Source organism: Hibiscus syriacus, unplaced genomic scaffold (genome assembly GCF_006381635.1).
Source record: "Hibiscus syriacus cultivar Baekdansim isolate YM2019G1 unplaced genomic scaffold, ASM638163v2 tig00112159_pilon, whole genome shotgun sequence".
Taxonomy (NCBI): domain Eukaryota; kingdom Viridiplantae; phylum Streptophyta; class Magnoliopsida; order Malvales; family Malvaceae; genus Hibiscus; species Hibiscus syriacus.
In genome coordinates this window covers 1,212,224-1,233,139 of record NW_024063263.1, presented here as the reverse complement: position 1 = coordinate 1,233,139, position 20,916 = coordinate 1,212,224, and the positions used below count along the sequence as shown (strand labels likewise).

Here is a 20,916-nt window from a genome sequence, read left to right as displayed (position 1 = left end):
GACAAGCAGCGGTCCCTTCGTCGTGAAGTTGAACTTGCGTTGTCTGAAGTCCAATATCCTTCGTTGTGAAGTTGAAATTGGCTCTGAAATTGAGAAGTTGTTGTTGACAAGCAGCGGTCCCTTCGACGTGAAGTTGAACTTGCGTTGTCTGAAGTCCAATATCCTTCATTGTGAAGTTGAAATTGGTTCTGAAATTGAGAAGTTGTTGACAGGCAGCGGTCCCTTCGTCGTGAAGTTGAACTTGCGTTGTCTGAAGTCCAATATCCTTCATTGTGAAGTTGAAATTGGCTCTGAAATTGAGAAGTTGTTGTTGACAAGCAGCGGTCCCTTCGTCGTGAAGTTGAACTTGCGTTGTCTGGAGTCCAATATCCTTCGTTGTGAAGTTGAAATTGGCTCTGAAATTGAGAAGTTGTTTGTTGACAACCAGTTGTCCCTTCGTTGTGAAGTTGAACTTATGTTGCCTCGAGTGCCACGATATCCTCCTTCGTGGAGTTGAAATCGCAGATGGCCCCTTCGTTGTGAAGTTGAGCCTTGACTTGAATATCCTTCGTCGTGAAGTTAAAATCCAAGTATTGTATGTTGCGGGTGGACACAATTCCCTTCACTGTGAAGTTGAAACCGTGGAGACCCCTTTATTGTGAAGTTTGGCTTCGAGCTAGATATCCTTCGTCGTGAAGTTAAAATCCACTCTCGAGCAAATCGTGTCGCTTTGAGTTCAATATCCTTCGCCGCGAAGTTGAAATTGACTCTAGCTAAAACCTGAAAAAGTTATGCATATATATGATGCTATGGATGCAATGCTCTTAGGTGTGCCTAAAATGCATATGAAACATATGTTATCTTGGGGCTCTGGAGAGAAATCTCGATCTCCAGTTGCTTGTCTGGAATATTGATTCTTGAATCTTCAAATTTTGATCCCTGATCTTGAATTCTTCAAATGTTCAAATCTGATGTGCACATTCTATTTTTGATTTGAGAAATGCTTCTCGACCATCTCAAGTATGTGCCTGAGCTGAGTGTAACGGTTCAGATGATGCTTCAAAAGAAGTTGTCTTGAAAGAGATAGAATTCGTTTCAAGGGAAACGATCTCAAAGATATCTGTTGTTTCATGAGAAACGGTCTCAAGGGAAACAAAATTATGTTTTAAGGGAAATAAATTTGAAGATTTTGTGTTTCAAGAGTAACTGTCTCAAGGGAGAAAAAATTTGTTTTAGGGGAAATAAATTCAAAGGTTTTGTTTCAAGGGAAACTGTCTCAAGATAGACGAAAATTGTTTCAAGAGAAACTGTCTTAAGAGAGACAAAACTTAGTTCCAAGGGAAACTATCTCAAGAGAGACGAAATTTATTTCAAGGGAAATGTTTTCAATGTTTATGTTTCAAGAGAAACTGTCTCAAGAGAGACAAATCTTGTTTTAAGAAAAACAATCATGAGTGAAATAAATCTTCTTTCGAGTAAAACAGTCCCAAGTGAGACAAAGTCTGTTTTAAAAAAGCAATCTCAAATGAGATAATCATCTGCATTAAATGACACTGTCTCAAGCGAGACAGAATTTATATTGGAAATGTCGAATCTGAAAATGAATGTCGATCTTTCTATCTGTCGAGTTGGTTGAAGTGTAGCTTCTTGCTGCTGAGCTAAACAACCGACATCAATCTGTAAAGGTGATTTTGAATCGAGTATCCTTCGTCTTGAAGTCGAACTTGACTCTAAAGCTGTAAAAATTATGTACGTGGAAAGAAAATGATAGATATGATGCTCTAAAATGTATGCATAAGATGCATGTAACATGAATTGGTTATATTTTATCTCCTGAAAAAGGTCTGATAATTTGCATTAGGATGTTGAATCCCCAAAGATGCCCCAATATCAAAAAATGCCCCAATATTTGATGTTGAATCTTCAAAGATGCCCCAAATGTTCCTCATTTCTTGCTTCATCATTGATTCTGAGCACGAGCTTTATGTCTAAGAGTCACATGTCATTTACCAAGATCCACTCTAGAGAGACTGTCTTGTTTGAAAAAATGTTTTTCTTTCTCTTTATTTTCAAAGTTCTGAAAATATCAATTAAAAGAGTTTTGAAAGATGTTTGATCCAAAGTTTTGAAAATATTGTCACTTTCACGGTTTTACAATTGAGACAAATCATAAAACTAGAGTTCATCGGATATCAAAGAATTAATTACAATGTTAATCCTTCAATAAATTATAGCTATTTGACATGTGCCAAGATCAAAGCTATTTTTGGGAAATGGTCAAGCAAAGAAAGGATAAAAAGTCTCAGGTTATTGTGTTTGGTCAAAGGTTTGGCATTTTTGTTCATTTGATGCTAAATGGTTTGACATTTGATGCTCAAAGGTTTGATGGGGTAGCTTGCATGCTCATCTACTAGAAGTGTTCTCCGACTCCCAGCTTTTATGGTCACACTCGGATTGTGTGATGCCTTATCGAGGAATTTGTGTGATCGCCTCAGTTACACAATTTTTATATTCGAGCCGCCTTTTCAGGTTTTCAACTCGAACACTCCTTTGGTTTCAAGACGTTATTCAGGATTTACGTCTTGAACCCCCATTTGTTATTTTTCTCTATCATACATTAATTACATTGTTTTTTGCAAACAAAGATTAATCCTGATGGGCGGGATGAAATCTGAAGATAGTCTCTCCTGTTTAGAAATCCATGTATGATTAGAAAGGACTTTTAAGGCACGTAATGTAGGCCAGGGTTCATGGTTATGAAAGAAAAGGATAAATAGGCCCAAACAAGTGTTTCAGGGTGTTGAACCAAGGATCAATTCATTCTGATGCCTTTAATCTTGTCTTGCTCAAAATGTCTCTTTCTCTTGATGCTCTATGATCTTCGAGTGAAGTGATTCGGGAATGATTGTGCTTGATCAATCTCGTAGTTTGAAGCTTGATGTGCCATTTGTCTTTAGGGAATCTTTGCATGTGTTTTTTGTCCCTTTTTTCTTTTTTCTTTTTGTTCTTTTTTTTGCTTTTTTTTTGCTTTTTTTTTGCCCTTTTTATTCTGATTAAATATTTGCACTTGGCATCTGGTTCACCTTTTGGTAACTCCTTTGGATTGATGTCTTCACTCATGTGAGCAGATTTCTTCCACATTGCCCCCCAGTGTGGAGGGTGATCCTTGGTTAGGGTTGAATCAGAAGAAAAATACTATAGGCTCAAAAGGGGACACAAGGGATATATATTTTCTCCTGTTGTGAAGGGATAAAGAAAGAAAGTCGTTCATCATTTCATACATGGAAGTCCTCACAGAAAAGGTATCCCCAAGGGGATAGATTTTCAGGATTAATTCTATTCACATGAAAACAGTGTAATTAACGCGTGATAGAATTATTTCGGAGGAATTCTTCTTTTTTCCCCAGATGTCTCAATGTTCAAGCTCCCCGCAAGATGCCCCAAGTTGTGTCTTTAGAATAAATCTCATGTTCAGATGAACAACTCAATGCCTTGGGTTAAAATGTCAATTTTGAGTCTAAAAAGGCAGTGGTGTGATCTTATTGACTCAAAGAAAAGTATGGGTGTATCAAAAAGATAAAGGCAATGTTCAAGAATTTCAAAGGGAGGTAATGTCAAAATTTGGTCTTTTTGGTAATGACCATGAGTTATTTTGGGCAAAGAATCAAGGTATTTTATTCTGGGGTTTGAGACAGGATAAGAAATGTCTAATCTTGTCATATGTCAAAAATCTATAATTCTTGAAGAATTAAAAGAATCCTTAATTCATTTAATATTCGAAGAACTAAAGATTAAAACTCGTTCAATTGCTCCACCTTAGAAAGTAGCATAAATTCAATCGTTTAACAGATTAAGCAAACATGAAAGATCAGAGACGTGTTCAAACAAAACAATCCTCTAAGTGCAAATGGTATATGTCATGTCCCCTTCTTCGGCTTTTTATGCCCCTGAATCCATCAGGTTTTGGATCTTGCGCTTCAATGCCTTATAGTTCTTAGAGGAATGTTTGGGGCTTCTTATGTGGTAATAGCTAACAGCTTCAACATCGTAGTCCTTAGGATACGAGAATTCTTTTCTTAGATCATCATGGCCGGCTTTGTCCTATCATCAGCTAATTAGGCTCTTTAATGTTACAATCTTGCTTCCATGTGGTTAAATTCACTTCATCGAGTCCTTCATGACTTAATTTCATGTTTGTGAAAATGCTTAAAATTGTAGATGAAAATGCAAAAAGGCAAAAATGCAAAATGCAAGAATGCATGAAATGTTCGAGGCATTGATCCAGAAAAGTGTCCATTATTATAAATAATCCTTATTCAGACAAAAATGTTTTATCTTGTAAGAGATATAAAAACAATAAAAGGTATGTTCGGACTAAATCTTCTAGACATCCATCCGAGATACTTTCTTCCATGACTCGACTGCTTCTTTGATCATCTTCTTATAACTGTCACTGTGATACATAAATTCTGATATAGATAATCCATATGTTGCTGGGACAAACTGATGTGCCCCATACTGTCTAAGTGCCAACAACGGAGCATACCCAACTGCACCTCAAAGTCCAAATAGGGTCATAGTGTCAGAATTCCCACACTTGAAGATAACATCACTGAGGAACAACCAGGGGGCTCTCCAGGTAATATCCCGGTCCTGAAGATGAGTGAAGACTTTCATCCATTTCTCTTTTAAAGCGCCTTCATGTCATGTCATGGTGATGAACTCTCTCAAAGGTGAATACGTAGTGCTAAATCTACAGTAGGCAACCCCATTAGTCTTCCAGAAGTGGATGTGAATCCAGACTTGAAGGAACTGAACACATCCAATGAATCTACCTCCGTCAGCTCTTCGGTAATGGTTGAGAGACCAAAAGGTCTCGGCTGAGATGGTCGGTGCTGGGTTGACTCGTTTCGGAAGTTGCTCAAACAGTTCCACCACGGCTGCGTCAATGCATCCCAAAACCTTTGGAAAGATGATCAAGCCATCCAGACCTAGTGCAAAAAGGTCTATAGTCTTCTATTCATCAGGGTGGTCCTTCATTAGTTCCCTTATGTGGATCCACTCAATTCCTTGCCCGTTACCTTTGTTTCGGAGTCGGTCAGTCACCCATTTTTCATCAACTCCTGCAATCTTAGCCAGCCCGTTCTTGAAAGGCTCACTCTTGATGTGTTTGATGTAGGCTCGCTCCAGTTTAATGCTTTCACAGTGCAATAGTGTAGTATACTCCTCGATGGTAGGTACCATGTCCTCCTGGTTAAAAGTGAAGCAAATGTATCCCAGGTTCCAAAATTGAACCAAGACTCTGATTAAGGGCTCATCGGTCTTAACATGAAGCAAAAATACAATGTCACCATACCGCTGACTGAACTTCTGTTTCCGATCATTCTTCCAACTATCTCAGATGTCTCGAAGTTCTTTGCACATTATTCTGTTTTAGGCTGATATAGGCGTAGCTAACCAGCTCTGACACATAGCTTCCTTGAAGACTGTCTCCCTTTTTCTTCTGAGTCTTTTCGGACCATAGTCGTACCTCGGGGTTTTTAATCTCTTGTATTACAACACCTTTGTCCATGGATTCAGATTATTCGAATTTTAACAAACACGTTTTAGTGGATCAATGACCTCTTTTATGATGCAAGTGATGAAAATAAAATAAAATAAAATAAAATAAAAGAAAGATGAAAAGAGTTAGTGAGGTGAAAAAAATAATAAAAAACGATCATAAAAATGAAAGTCCTACCCCACATAATATCTACCCCACATGCTTATTATTCCTACCCGGACATGATCTCTATCCCGCATGCTACTTTCAAACAAATCCTAACCGCATATTTGTCTAGTTCGCATGCTTTGAACATAAACTAAAGCAGGAAACAAAGCAGCCTAGGGTTTGGAATGAGGTTTTAGGTGGGCTCTAATTCTCCATGGTCTCTCGATTTAGGTGCTAAAAAATGGTACCCGAGTTCTCCTTGCTGGTGCCCCCTTGGGCTTGCCAGACCCTTAGTCCTAAACCCATCACAGGCTTGTGTGGACTAAGTTAAACTCGAGAGGAAACATTCCCTTATGCCCATATGGAGAATAAATTCACACGAAGGCATAAGGTATATGAATCCCGAAGGTTACTTGCTAGGCCCATACGGAGAATAAATTCACACGAAGGCGTCGCTTTCACCCCCACTTAAATAGGGTTCGGAGCTCGGGTATAGAGTCTTTAGATGAAAAATCTTTAAGGGCTGAAATCATTAAAAAAACGGTCAGTACAACTATTTACTTCGAAAATATAATCAAAAGTAAGCAATAAGGATCGAAATGTTACCTTAAAATTTAAACTTACCCTTTTCATTAAAAAAACAACTGGAAATTACCTTAGCCTGACTCACTTACGGTCCCCAGCGGAGTCGCCAAGCTGTCGAAACCGTCTTTCGGTTGGGCCCCGGAATTGAGCTTCGACTTGAAAAATATGGATTGGAGTCGCCACCGATCATTTATTTAAAAATAAATGGGTTGATCGGATACCCTATTTCTCACCTGATCTGCGTCTTACCAGAAATATGTCGGGTTCGGGAGTCGGTTACGGTCAAGGAAGGATTAGCACCCTTGAACCGCCCTTTCGGTACTACGTAATTTCCAGTTGTCTTAATTAAGAAAAATAACAAGTTAAATTAAAAGGTAAAGTTTCGATCCTAATTACTTACCCTTGATTGATTTTAAAAAAAAATCGAGAAATGTGTTAGATAAACAAGGTAAAGAAAACAAATAAGATACAAGGGAAAAATAAAATAAATAAAATAAGTAAGTAAGATAAGAAAAAATAGTAAAGTAATAATTATATATAGTAATATTTGAAAAATGGAAAAAATATAAATATATATATATATCAAAGTATTAATAAAATAAATAAGCTATATATGTACACCAAATACTTAAAAATAGAAAAGCTACCCTCCCAATTCACCGAAAATGGGGGGCTCTAGTAAGAAATAAGACAAAAAAATGGGCCCTCTAGGTTAGTAGTATATAATGTTTAATAATGATAATGATAAAGACACAAGGTTTTTTTAAAAAAAATAATAATATAATAATAATGAATAAAAAAAGATATATTACATAAATAAAGAAATAATCAAATAAAAATAATTAAGAATATATATATTTAATAATATGTATATAAATAAACTATTAAAAGTATAAAAAATATATACGACTAGATAAAGATAATTTAATATATATATAGTAATATTAGACTTATAAGTAAAATATTAAAGAAATATATATATAATAATAATAAAATATAGTAAAAAATCAAATGAAAATAATTTAATATATATATATACATATAATAATAATAACATGAATAATAAAAATAAATGAATAAAATATCCATAAAATAAAGGGACTAATATAGATTTTTAAAAAGCTCTTTCCCTCCTTTAACCGAAAATCAAACCGGTTTTTAAAAATAAGCCTCGGGGTAGATCTAGGTTCGAAACTTCGAAACCCCACCCATTTTGGTCATCGGCGCAACCCACGTTTTGGGTTATTCGAACCAAATCTCAAGAAAAATAACGTGCACATGCAAAAGAAAGAAAAAGAAAATGCTACCTTTTATTTCCTTTTCGAATCCTTTACAATAGCTTTGCCTTTGTATTTTCCCGTGCTTTCCACTATGTTTTGTGTATACATCGTGTCTTACAATAGTGAGTTACAATGGCTATTTATAGTGCTTGTGGATCCTATCTTTAGGAGTTTAAATCATAGTAGAACTCTATCCTATTTTTTGAATCCTAGCAAAATTCTATCCTATCTTTAGGAGTTTGAATTCTAGTAGGACGAAAAGGTGTGTTGACATATATCATTATCATATTATTTTTTATATTTTCTCTCAGGTTGGAGCTCAAAAATATCTTCAGATTTTAACTTGGAAATCAAGTGTTTATGCTGTTGACTACCCAAAACCTTGATCATGACATCAACTATCAGTTATGTTGTTGTAACATATTCAACTTGCATGATCTTTTCTTGAATTTTTCACTTAGAAAGTGATAATATGTTCCTACGTGTTTAGTTTTCTCTGAATTTATAATAATATGTATAGTTGTCTTACTATCACATTTCAATTTTGTCGGCTGCACAGAAGGGACACCAGGCTCTGCAAGTTATGGATCCACACATATTTCCATTATCACGTTCACAATTTAAAATTATATAATTATAATATTATAAATACACAATTTATAAATGAGGTATGATATAAAATTAATTAGGCAAAATGAAATTATTGGTGTAGTGAAGGTTAAAGTTGCCATCTCCTGTGAACGACTTTACAGAAATCCTTATCTCTTGTCAGCAATTTTCTCACCTTTTTTTTTCTTTCTTTCTTTCAAATTTTGTACTTACAAGATTCAATGAACATTAAAAACTAGATTAAAGTTGTTGATAGGACACAAATATTTTGGGTAAATTACGCGTTTAATACCTAAATTATTAGTTTCGATCTATTTTAATATCTAAACTTTCATTTTTTTTAAACCACACTTAAAATTTAGTTTTTGTTTCATTATAGTATCTGCTATTAAAAACTTTAGTTTTTGTTTCGTTTTAATATCCCTTTTAGATTTAACGATAAGTTTTGAAAAATTTGAAAGTTTAGGTATTAAAATGGATCAAAATTGATAGTTAATGTACTAAACGTGTTACGCTTTTAACGGTGAGTACTAAAATGAAATAAAAATTAAATGTTAGACATGATTTTAAAAACGTTGAAAGTTTAATTACTAAAATAGATCATTTAGATACTAAATGCATAGTTCACTCAAAACTTTTACATTGTTGTGGGCAAAAGGTGAGGACTCCAACCTTTATTAAACCAATGATCCTATTCTCCTAATTAATTCTAAACCAACCTCATTTCTCAAGTTTTTTTAAGAAGATTTGGCCATATATTATCGGATTTACCTCCACAAAAAATTTCAACTATTTTTTTTATTATAAAATACTATTATAATTTATTATTATTATTATAAATATTTATTTTAATTAATTGTCTACTTTAATTTGTTCTACTTAATATTAATAATATTGTTAAAAAAAAGTATTGATTTGAAAGATGTTAAAGATTATAGAACACGTTAGATTTAATGAACACTTGGATCATGATGAAGAGCTAAAATTAAACAGTTAAGATTTATGATTAATTAATTAATTAATTGAATGAACCAATTAGGCATAGTCCAAAATAATAATTTAATTTAATTTAAAATATATTGAATTAGTCATATTTTGACAGCGTTTATCAACAACTATTTTCATCTACATATACACTCACCATTTCATGCAAGGCTATAATCAAACCCTTCCTTCTTTCCATCACTAAAATTGAAGAGCTATAAAATTTGATGTTCGTCTGAACTAGACATTAATATGCTAACTAAGATTTAATAAAATATGATATCAGAATCTCAAACAATTATACAGTTCAAACAGTTCTGGAATCAGATTTTAGAGGATATTGTTTGATTGTTGTAAGATATTTTGCCGTTTAAATTTTTTACACTCATATGTTTCATTTTGGATTGGTAGAAAGTTTTACCGTACGACAGCCTTAATATACGGCTAAAAAATGCGCTACTGGAAATATTATTATTTTTTAACATTTCTGGTAAAAAAAATATTTAAAAAATTATTTGTTTACCTAAAACATTAATGTTTTTTAACATTTCCATTAAAATGTTCAATATTAACATTTCTAGTAAAAAAATAATATTTTAAGTAGCGCTTTATTTGATATGTTAACGAACCCGGTAAAGCGCCCAATAATAGTATTTTCGGTAGAAATAATAATATTTTGAGTAATTTTTTTACCGAAAATGTTAAAAAAATAAAATTTCCAATAATATATTTCCTTAACCGTATATTAGACTGTCGCACGTAAAACTCCATAGGATTGGTCAACCATCTTGCAAAGAAAGGTTTGGTAGGCATGAACTTTTTTAGCTTGTTGTTGTTCGGTTGCTCTTTCGGGTATGTGTTAGCGGTGAATTTGTGTCTAGGTGTTTTTTTTTTTGTGAGTCTGGATTGCATGTCTATTTCTGCAGTACTATTTTCCTCCTTTTGTAGATTTAAGGAGATTTTTAACGAGACTTAAAATAAGGTTACCCATCTAATTTAATTTTTTAATAAAAAATACGAATTTTAAACATATGAATAGTTAAGTGACCATTTTATAACTTTTAATAGTCGAGAAGCTCAACAAAGCAATGTCATATAGTTAAAGAACTATTTTGTAACTTTAACAATCGTATGACTCAACAAAACGATACCTATAGTCGATAGATCATTTGTGTATTTTACCCAAAATAATACTAAATTTTTAAACATAAAGGGTAAACTACCCAGTTAGTCACCCAATTATTATCAATTTTCTAATTTGGTCACCACTCTATTGTTTATTTTTTAAAACTCCTCATGAACAAATTTATATAAATTAAATAAGATATTTTCTTATAATTAAAATATATTTCGTAACTTTTTTTTGGATAATCGAAAATTTTATTACCCAAAAGAAGCATAAAAAAATTGTTACATTAAAACAACCATATCAATCAAAAAGAAAAATTCTAAACAAAAGAAAAAAATACCGCCCATCAAGTTAGAGTAGCACCAACCCTACAAACTAATTTAAACTATACCTCAATCCCTGCGCAACCTGTCATTTAGCCCCCTCTTAATGGAAACCCCCATAAATCCCAATCAAACCTCCTCTCTTATGTCATTCATGAAGTCAGTGATACATCTATGTGCACCTCCAAACACGCTCTAATTCATTTCCTTTCAAATATAGCTAATGTAAGCTCCCCAAGTGACCCTAAATAGAACCGATAAGAAGGTCATACCCCTAAACTTAGATCCCGCCCAAGCCAGCTCCTAGATCCAAGTACCCACTCTCTTAGCCAACCCACACAACCTCAAAATGCAAATCCAAATCCCCTTCGAGTAACCACATTCAAAAAAACAAATGGTTCCTCATTTCAACCCATTCTCACAAAAACAACACCCCTCCCACCTCCATTCCCCATCTCAACAACCTATCACTAGTTGGTAACCTATCTAGTAAAGAAAACTAAGTAATAATAGTGTTCCTTGAAATAGAAAGGGGAAACCAAATGATGCTAGTTAGCTGACCTTAGTTTGCCTCCTTCTAATCTGCTTCCACACTTCTTTTATATTATAGTCCCCTTGAAGCCTCTAAGTGCTAGTAGAGGGATTTACAAACCACGTCGTTATTCTTCTTAATTTTATTAGCTTCCTCCAGAACCAACTACCCGCTTTGAGGATAAATTCCATGAATGAGCACCCCTTTAACACACAAGTATCAGCCCATATTTGCCATAAAGTGTCTGAGTTAACCACCAAAGCCCAAACAGTCGTATCATACTACCATAATTTCATGTATCTAGTTCCCGAAAACCCATCCCACCCTCCATCTTAGGCTTACAAATCATCTCTCAGCTAACATGTGCACCCTTAGCTTGCTGATCACCCCCATTCTAAAAAAAAAATGAGAGCATAGTTGAGCCAATCTTCTCAGGACCTCCTTAGGAAGCACAAAATGCCTCCCCCGATAAGCTTGGATGTTATACATCACACTCTGAATGAGCTGTAATCTGCCTATATACGAAGGGAATTTCGAGGACCACCCCAACTCTAGAAGCCACCTTATCCACCAGAGGAGCGTAATCTTTTTCAGTGAGACACTTAGTGACCAAAGGAACGTCGAGATACCACACTGAGAGGTGCCCCACTTTGAATCCCGTGATCTCTCCCATAATGCACACCTCCTTGCTCACTCCAGATGAAAACACAAATGACTTAACATGATTTAGCTACAGCCTAGAGTACTTATAGAATTGTTGCATCACACATATAATACCAACTATCGAATCTATTGTTCCCTTCGAAAAAAATCAACAAATCATCTGCAAAGCTCATATGTGTGAGGCCAACCCTTTTACTCTTAGAATGAAACTAGAAAACTCCCCTCGAAGCAGCCACATCCAACATTTTAGAGAGAACACTCATAATTAAAACAAGAGAAAATAACTTCAGTGACCGAAAATGCTTTATAATATGCGATTTTAACCAACTTGTTTTTGGATTTGCAAAAATAACCAACAAAATCGCAACGCGAACTCCTATTTCGCAACATAGTTTCCAAATTCGCAACGCGAACATGAAAATTTTCGCAACGCGAATTTCACAAATTGAATTCGCCAATTTAGAAACTTAATTACCGATATAGGTGAACACGGTAGAAAAAATCGGGTAAAAAAATCCGAATTCGATAATTTGAAAACTGTGTTGCGAATTTGGCAAATTCGTGTTACGAAATGTCAAATCTCGCCTCTTAAAGAAAAAATTAAAGGACATAAAATGCACTGGAGTGGTTTTCAACCTGGGACATCCCAGTTGCTAAGTCCACGTATGAATCACTCAGCTAAACCTACACCTGTAAATGAATTGAACAAACACGAACAAGTGTATGTTCATGTTCGTTCGTTCGTTTAACTTTAACCAAACAAACGAACTGTCGAAATGATTTTTTCTTTAAGAGGCAAGATTTTACATTTCGCAACACGAATTTGCCAAATTTGCAACTCAGTTTTCAAATTGGCGAATTCGGATTTTTGATCGGATGTTTTCTACCTTGTTTACCTATATCGGTAATTAAGTTGCGAAATTGGCGATAGTTGTGTTTACCTATATCGGTAATTAGCGTTGTGAATTTGAAAATCACGTTGTAAATTTGAAAATCGCGTTGCGAATTTGGAAACTGTGTTGCAAAATTGGAGTTCGCGTTGCGAATTTGTTGGTTATTTTCGCAAATCCAAAAAAAGTTAGTTAAAATCGTATATTATAAGGCATTTTCGGTCACTTAAGTTATTTTATCTTAAAACAAAGAGGTACCTCATCCCCTAGCCCTTTGAAAGAAACCCTAGAGCCCCCATTTATAGCCATAGAGAACTTTGAAATCCCAATACACCCTCTGATCCATTCTGTAAAAAATTGTTAGAAAACCATACGCCTCAAGGACACATAATATGAAATCTCAATGTAAAGAATCGAAGGCTTTCCTCAAGTCCACCTTAACAACAAATCAACTGGACAAAGTCTTCCTGTCATAGCCCTTTACAAGCTCATGGGCCAAGAGAATATTATCAATAATTATTTTACTATCTATGGGAATTAATCTTTTAAAATTTGTAATAGTTATTTTAATAATATTGTGTACAAAGTTGAATCTAAAAGATCAAAATGATTTTGATCCTTTGAGTATTTGCTTAAAGGAGGTAAAAGGAAAGTTGAGTAACTCAACAAAACAACTCCATATGATATATATATATATATATATATCATATTTTTCCACTTAAAACCCTAATTTCCTCACAAAGAAACATCTATATGGCTTTATAATGGATCATTGTTAAAATTAGGGATGGCAACTCAACCAGAACCCGACGGGTTCCGATCCGACCTGATCAGGTCGGATTTAAAAAAAAAATCGGGTTCGGGTCGGATTTAGGGTGGAACAAATCTGACCCGACCCGAAAAATATATATAATTTTACCCTATATATTTAGAGATAATTACAATAATACCCCTCTATATATAATTTTTTTCAATTAAGTCATTATTTTTATTGAATAAAAATATTTTTTTTATTTCGGGTCGGGTCGGGTCGGTTTCTAAGTCATATATTCGGGTCAGGTCGAGTGAAATCTTATTTTGTCGGGTCGGGTCACGGGTGGATGACCATTTCTTCTCGGGTCGGGTGGCCTAAAAACCTGACCCGACCCATTGCCATCCCTAGTTAAAACTTAGTATTTCATGAATATTTATCATTCTACGTTATTACTGAGAATAGAAATCAACCTAACTTACTCATATATCATTATCATATTATTTTTTATATTTTCCCTCAGGTTGGAGCTCAAAAATATCTTCAGATTTTAACTTGGAAATCAAGTATTTATGCTGTTGACTACCCAAAACCTTGATCATGACATCAACTATCAGTTATGTTGTTGTAACATATTCAACTTGCATGATCTTTTCTTGAATTTTTCACTTAGAAAGTGATAATATGTTCCTACGTGTTTAGTTTTCTCTGAATTTATAATAATATGTATAGTTGTCTTACTATCACATTTCAATTTTGTCGGCTGCACAGAAGGGACACCAGGCTCTGCAAGTTATGGATCCACACATATTTCCATTATCACGTTCACAATTTAAAATTATATAATTATAATATTATAAATACACAATTTATAAATGAGGTATGATATAAAATTAATTAGGCAAAATGAAATTATTGTTGTAGTGAAGGTTAAAGTTGCCATCTCCTGTCAACGACTTTACAGAAATCCTTATCTCTTGTCAGCAATTTTCTCACCTTTTTTTTTCTTTCTTTCTTTCAAATTTTGTACTTACAAGATTCAATGAACATTAAAAACTAGATTAAAGTTGTTGATAGGACACAAATATTTTGTGTAAATTACGCGTTTAATACCTAAATTATTAGTTTCGATCTATTTTAATATCTAAACTTTCATTTTTTTAAACCACACTTAAAATTTAGTTTTTGTTTCATTATAGTATCTGCTATTAAAAACTTTAGTTTTTGTTTCGTTTTAATATCCCTTTTAGATTTAACGATAAGTTTTGAAAAATTTGAAAGTTTAGGTATTAAAATGGATCAAAATTGATAGTTAATGTACTAAACGTGTTACGCTTTTAACGGTGAGTACTAAAATGAAATAAAAATTAAACGTTAGGCATGATTTTGAAAACGTTGAAAGTTTAATTACTAAAATAGACCATTTAGATACTAAATGCATAGTTCACTCAAAACTTTTACATTGTTGTGGGCAAAAGGTGAGGACTCCAACCTTTATTAAACCAATGATCCTATTCTCCTAATTAATTCTAAACCAACCTCATTTCTCAAGTTTTTTTAAGAAGATTTGGCCATATATTATCGGATTTACCTCCACAAAAAATTTCAACTATTTTTTTTATTATAAAATACTATTATAATTTATTATTATTATTATAAATATTTATTTTAATTAATTGTCTAATTTAATTTGTTCTACTTAATATTAATAATATTGTTAAAAAAAAGTATTGATTTGAAAGATGTTAAAGATTATAGAACACGTTAGATTTAATGAACACTTGGATCATGATGAAGAGCTAAAATTAAACAGTTAAGATTTATGATTAATTAATTATTTAGTTGAATGAACCAATTAGGCATACTCCAAAATTATAATTTAATCTAATTTAAAATAGATTGAATTAGTCATATTTTGACAGCGTTTATCAACAACTATTTTCATCTATATATACACTCACCATTTCATGCAAGGCTATAATCAAACCCTTCCTTCTTTCCATCACTTTTCCTTCTTCAAACAGGGAAGAAAGTAGTCTGAGGGTGTTGTCTGAGTGACCTTCATGAGAGTTCCTAGGGATCGGGTATACCGGCTCGAGCTGTTGTTCAAGCATACCGTCAAGCACTCTCAAGTTAGTTCAGTATTACACTACTTTTTTTTTAGAATAGGGTTTTATTGTTGTTGTTGCTAAACTCGCCGTGAGCAACGAGGCAATTAGTAATGTTTTTATAGTGGCAGCTGTTTTGTGTGCTTCATATCATATGTATCAATCTTTTGAATGTAAGTTCATCGCAGATGCTGCAAAATCCGGTGTTACACATGAGACACTACAAAATGGAGCTGGTAGAGTCATGACGGAGCATGAAGCTAGGCAGATTCTTGGTGTAAGCGAGGATGCCACTTGGGAGGAGATAACGAAGGCTAGTATTTTAAGCATCTCTTTTTGTTTTCCCTTTCAGTTGCTTTCATCTCGAATAACCTTTAAACCTTCTTACACTACTTTATTGCAGAAGTATGACCATTTATTCGAGAAGAAGGCCAAGGTTGGGAACTTCTACCTTCAGTCAAAGGCTCATCGGGCTAAGGAGTGCTCAGAAGCCTCCCATCGAGCCAAAGGAGAGGGCAGTCCTACTAGTTGAAAATCCGTCCAGGTTTACTCGTTTCACATACAGATCCCCATTTATAAACTAATTCCGACTCGAATATTACAACTATATACACCATCCTATCCTGCTGCCCATTCTTGCAGTTCAAACTATTCATTCAAATTTTTGTCCACGATGTTATATAGTCGAGTGGTTGAATCTAATAATTAAGTTTTCGTTCCGGCAATATGTCGTCGCCGGTGACTAACTTGTTACGCTGTTACAGTTACGTTGTAGTTTAGTTGAAACTTGAGGCACTGAAAAAAATATGTAAGAAACTGTATGTAAAGAATACCAAGATGTTCTTGTAAAATCCAAGCCTTATTTTGATGTTATACTGTGGTTCTATAAGTTTGAATTTGTTCCAACATGTTTTTCGAAACTTAAGAATTCTAGGGAAGCTTGAAAGTAAGGTATGGATCTGCCGGCGTTCCACTTGCCACCTCTGTGATCGCATCCACAATTTTCCGATATAACCAAAAACTACTTGTGAAGAAAGTTGAATTATTAAATGCAAATGCGTCGACATTTAGAATTCAAGTTTCAAATCGGTCGGAATTCGAGTTTGCCATTTTTCTACCATTTTATATTTTGCATTCACTAGCAGCAGATTAACCAAAGATAGGAGGAAGTTCCGATTTAGAACTAACACTCCTCGATTTCAGGCCTAACAAGTCAATGAATCAAATATCGAATAACGTCAAAGACTTACCTTCAACTTTTGAGTCGTGAAAAGCTCGACTACAATGGGGTTTCATTCGAGAAAGACTTGAATTCTGTCACCCATTGTATCGTTAAAATCCAACAACAGCTTCCCACCAACTTCTTCGGCAGCATCGTCCAACAATTCCTTGATGTTTATGCCCCCCAAAGCTGTCAAGAAAGGAAATCAAACTCTTTGCAGTTAAATATTCAAGAAACATGGTCACGGTAGATTAAGTTCGTAAAACAGTAACATACCCGGAACGATATTTGTTATTCCTTCCAAAAACCCGGCCTGAGGAAAAACCGAATGAATTATTTAAACGGTAGAAGAATATCTTCACAATGGATTTTCGCTAAAGAGTTCAAGCAAACTAAACGGCTGGACCAGACTATCAAATCCATATCACGTATTAAACACCCGAATGAATTTCGACAATAGAAGCAGCACTTACCAGAAATTAGGATTGGCATACGGGCATGTTCAGTTAATGAAATGATAAGCTACCTAATTAATAAGGCACCTTCGCTTGAAGCAGAAGACTTACAGGAACTCTAACGTCCAGTCTCTCGATTCCATCTCTTCCAGTAATCTTGATTCTCAATGTCCGAGACCAGATCCTAGCAAAAGGATCCCTTGAACCATCTGCACGATAGTTACTGTATACATCAGGAGTTATCACCTCGACAACCGGATCTTGAGGACTTTGACCTCTTTGTTCCGACTCATCTCGAACCCTTTCTATACTGTATGCATTACTGCTCACTGAACATAAACCGTGATTATAGGATTAGGAAGACAAGGCAACAATATTTCATTATTCTCCAGAAAAACTAAGGGTTTAATTTGGGAGTCGGAGTTGGCAATGTCAGCAACTTATAGTAACAAAGAAGGCAGGACAAATACAAAATTTTCCAATATCCAAAAATATGGAAAAAATTGAAAACTCCCATGCCGAGCACATACCCCATAACCGACACTCGCACCAAGTCTGAGTAACATAGGTTTTAAGTTCAGTTTGGACCTTAAGAGTATTAAATCTCACCCACCTCCGTCTCCAGATAGCCGATAATTGCTGGCAGCATATCTTTTTTCTTCCTCATAGTATTTATTGAAACCTAAGATTTCCTTGATTTCTTCGAAAGATGGCATGCTCCCCGGAGGCGGAATACGACCGCCTTTGAGGGCAGTAAGCGAATCCTGCAAATTTGAGGAGGTTGGCTTTTGAGAAGCAACATCGTCTTAACAAATGAATCATAAGAGAATGAAGTATCTCTCATAAGAAGGTTATGTGCGCTTTTGTACACATGAACAAAGTGAAGATACATAACCTGCATTGCTTGGATAGATACTCCAATCAAGGAGAGCGGATATGCCACAAGTTTATATCCGATTTCTTCAAGTTCAAGCGGAGTGAGTATCGGTGTTTTCCCCCCACCTTCAAGCATGTTAGCCTACAAAGGAGTGCAAAAGCTGCATCGGTTCTCATTCGGAAGGTTCTATGCTAGAACAATTACCCTCCAAATTCATATTGGAAAGCCTATAGAGATGTTAAACGTTTACGCAACAAAAGAAAACCGATGGCCTACCACCGGATAAAGTTATGTTTCCTCGGTGTTCTATTTATCATGCAATAAACTGGGTATATAATCATGTACATAGGCAAACGATACTTATTACTTTGTATAGTTTCAAAAGAACATGCGATACCATTTTTGGAACTAACGGAGAAACTTCACAAAATGCTTTCATCTCTTCTTTAGAAGATAGTGCATCAATGAAAAGGACATCTGCTCCGGAATCGGCAAAAGCCCTTGATCTCCAGAGTGACTCCTCTAAAGACAGTGCTTGACGAGAATCTGTCCGTGCCACAATAACAATGTCCGAACCACTCTCTTTGCGAGCGTCAACCGCTGCTTTAATTCTCATAATGGCTTCCTCTCTGGACACCACCTTCCTGCCTTGTGTGTGACCACAAGCTTTCGGAGACACCTAACAGTAAAATTTTACAAATCCCGAGCCTCAAATATGAACTAAACCAAATAAACCATTGTTTACGGAGCTGCAGTGTTCGTGTAATGTCAATACAGCAACAAAAATATTTGAAAAGATGATTTTATTTTGCTCAGAACATGTACCTGATCTTCGAGAATGATCCCGGCAAAGCCAGCTCTTATATATCCTTTAACAGTTCTCTTCACATTCATCGCATTACCATATCCATTATCGCCATCTCCAATAACAGGAATCGACACGGCCTGGGTGATTTGTTGTCCCTGATCAACCATTTCTCCATAGGAAATAAATCCCGTGTCCGGTAATCCCAGGCGAGCAGCAGAAATGGAAAATCCTAACGACGGCAGCAAAGGACGTTAATGCACAAAGCATCTTGAGACAGTTGAGCAACAAGATAGCGAAAATCGTTTAAACAAATACATCTGTGTAATAATACACATTTCAGATTTTGATTCTGGAAAATGGAAATGGATCAAGCTGGAAGGGGCAGATTCAAAGAAACAAAAATAGTAGTGTTCTACAATGAAACCAACATGTGGTAAGACATGTGGTAAGACATGTGGTAAGAACGAAAGGACCAAAATTGCGGTAATTACTAAGTTTTTACTATAAAAACCCACTGAATTCATATATGGTCCTCAAATTAAGTCCAATTAAGCTAATATCTGGATTTTGGAAGTCAAAGGAAACAAAAGAACTAGCTTTAATGAAATGGTCAGTTAGTAATTTGAATTTAAAAAAAATGTAATTTATCAATAAGAAATTTGTACTTAATTGAACTACGAGAACATTTTTCTTAAAAAAAACAATTTTAAAGAGAAACCTTAACCATAGAAGCTCAAGTAGTTATCAACCTAAAAGCAAAGAACAAGTTTTGGGATTATAAATAGGGATGTAAATGAACAAATCGTAAAGCGAAATGTTATATAAACATGTTCGAACATGTACATGAATATATTTACGAAAGCTAAACGAACCGAACACAAATAACTTCAAACACGATATTAAAAATTTAAGAGAACACGAACAGAACATGATTGCCTTAAAAATAAACAAACAAATTCGTTTAAGTTCATTTATGCCCCTTATTATAAACTGCATGAACCATCAAAACAAAAGAAATCCAAAACACAAACACCAGCCTATCAACAAACAGAAAAGATTGAAGTTTTTCAGATCCAACAACTCCAGCTAAAGAAAACCCACATCTTAGAATTCATAAATCAATGAAAAGAAACAAAAAGGAAAGTGAGAGCAAAGATTACCACTGGTGAAACAATACCGAAACCCAGCTCTTTCAACAAGCTTAGCACTGAGACCATCAAAACAAGCAGGGCCTTGATGAACCCCAGGCGATTCCAGAATCTGTCGAAGTGTCATTGCAGGCGAACTCCTGTCGCCTAAGCAACAAGTGATGGCTTGGAATCGCTTAGGAGACGTGAACAAAGTGTGGGTCTTTGGCTTTCTTGTGTGGGTGTTGATGACGGGAGATATACAGGAACCATTCTTGAAATTTGAGAGAGGGGATGATTGAGATTGTGGGAAAGGGTGGTTGAAAAGAAAGAGGGTTTGATCTCGGGTAATCACTGATGACGATGATGATGGGTTCATGGTTGAAGGTTGAAAAAAAAAAAAACTGGGAAGTTCACTCAACACTCGCTGTCACACTCTCTTTGCATTTCGTTTTGGTGATGACAAATTGAAAAGGCAGTTTATAGTCACGGAATTTTCTTGGGCAAAAATAAATAAATAATAAACTTATCAATGGCGATTTGATGAGTAAAATATCGTATAGAATCCACATTCAAATATTATTTTTTTATACATTTGATTATGAATGCTTGAGATATTTTGGAATATATATATATATATAATAAAATAGTTATTTTTAAGAAGTCATAAATAATGTTGTTTAATTAAATATCTATTTTCTACCTAAGAACAAGGAAGAGAATTTTGCTCCTAAATAAATATTATGTTAAATATTAATAATGATATGTTATTATATAAATACTTTTAATAGTGAAAATAAATATAGTTTACTAATTTTGTCATACTTTAAGCCAAATTAAAAGATGATTTTTATATTTAAAATTTTATCATTTTAAATTTATTG

At 34.6% G+C, this 20,916-nt stretch overlaps 2 protein-coding genes across 2 annotated transcripts; one reads left to right on the top strand and one right to left on the bottom strand.

The window, feature by feature from the left end:
* Nucleotides 1-15,433: 15,433 nt before the first annotated feature.
* LOC120175271 (mitochondrial import inner membrane translocase subunit PAM16 like 2-like) lies at nt 15,434-16,135 on the top strand. Its single transcript, XM_039181939.1, has one exon. The coding sequence runs from the start codon at nt 15,698-15,700 to the stop codon at nt 16,073-16,075; it is 378 nt and encodes a 125-aa protein (XP_039037870.1). The 5' UTR covers nt 15,434-15,697; the 3' UTR covers nt 16,076-16,135.
* Nucleotides 16,136-16,812: 677 nt separating this feature from the next.
* Nucleotides 16,813-20,485, bottom strand: LOC120175269 (2,3-dimethylmalate lyase-like). Its single transcript, XM_039181936.1, has 8 exons — nt 20,066-20,485; nt 18,923-19,134; nt 18,495-18,776; nt 18,116-18,238; nt 17,834-17,984; nt 17,332-17,549; nt 17,042-17,078; nt 16,813-16,954 (listed from the first exon to the last, which is right to left on the bottom strand). The coding sequence occupies exons 1-8, from the start codon at nt 20,409-20,411 to the stop codon at nt 16,836-16,838; spliced, it is 1,488 nt and encodes a 495-aa protein (XP_039037867.1). The 5' UTR covers nt 20,412-20,485; the 3' UTR covers nt 16,813-16,835.
* Between the last annotated feature and the right edge of the window lie 431 nt (nt 20,486-20,916).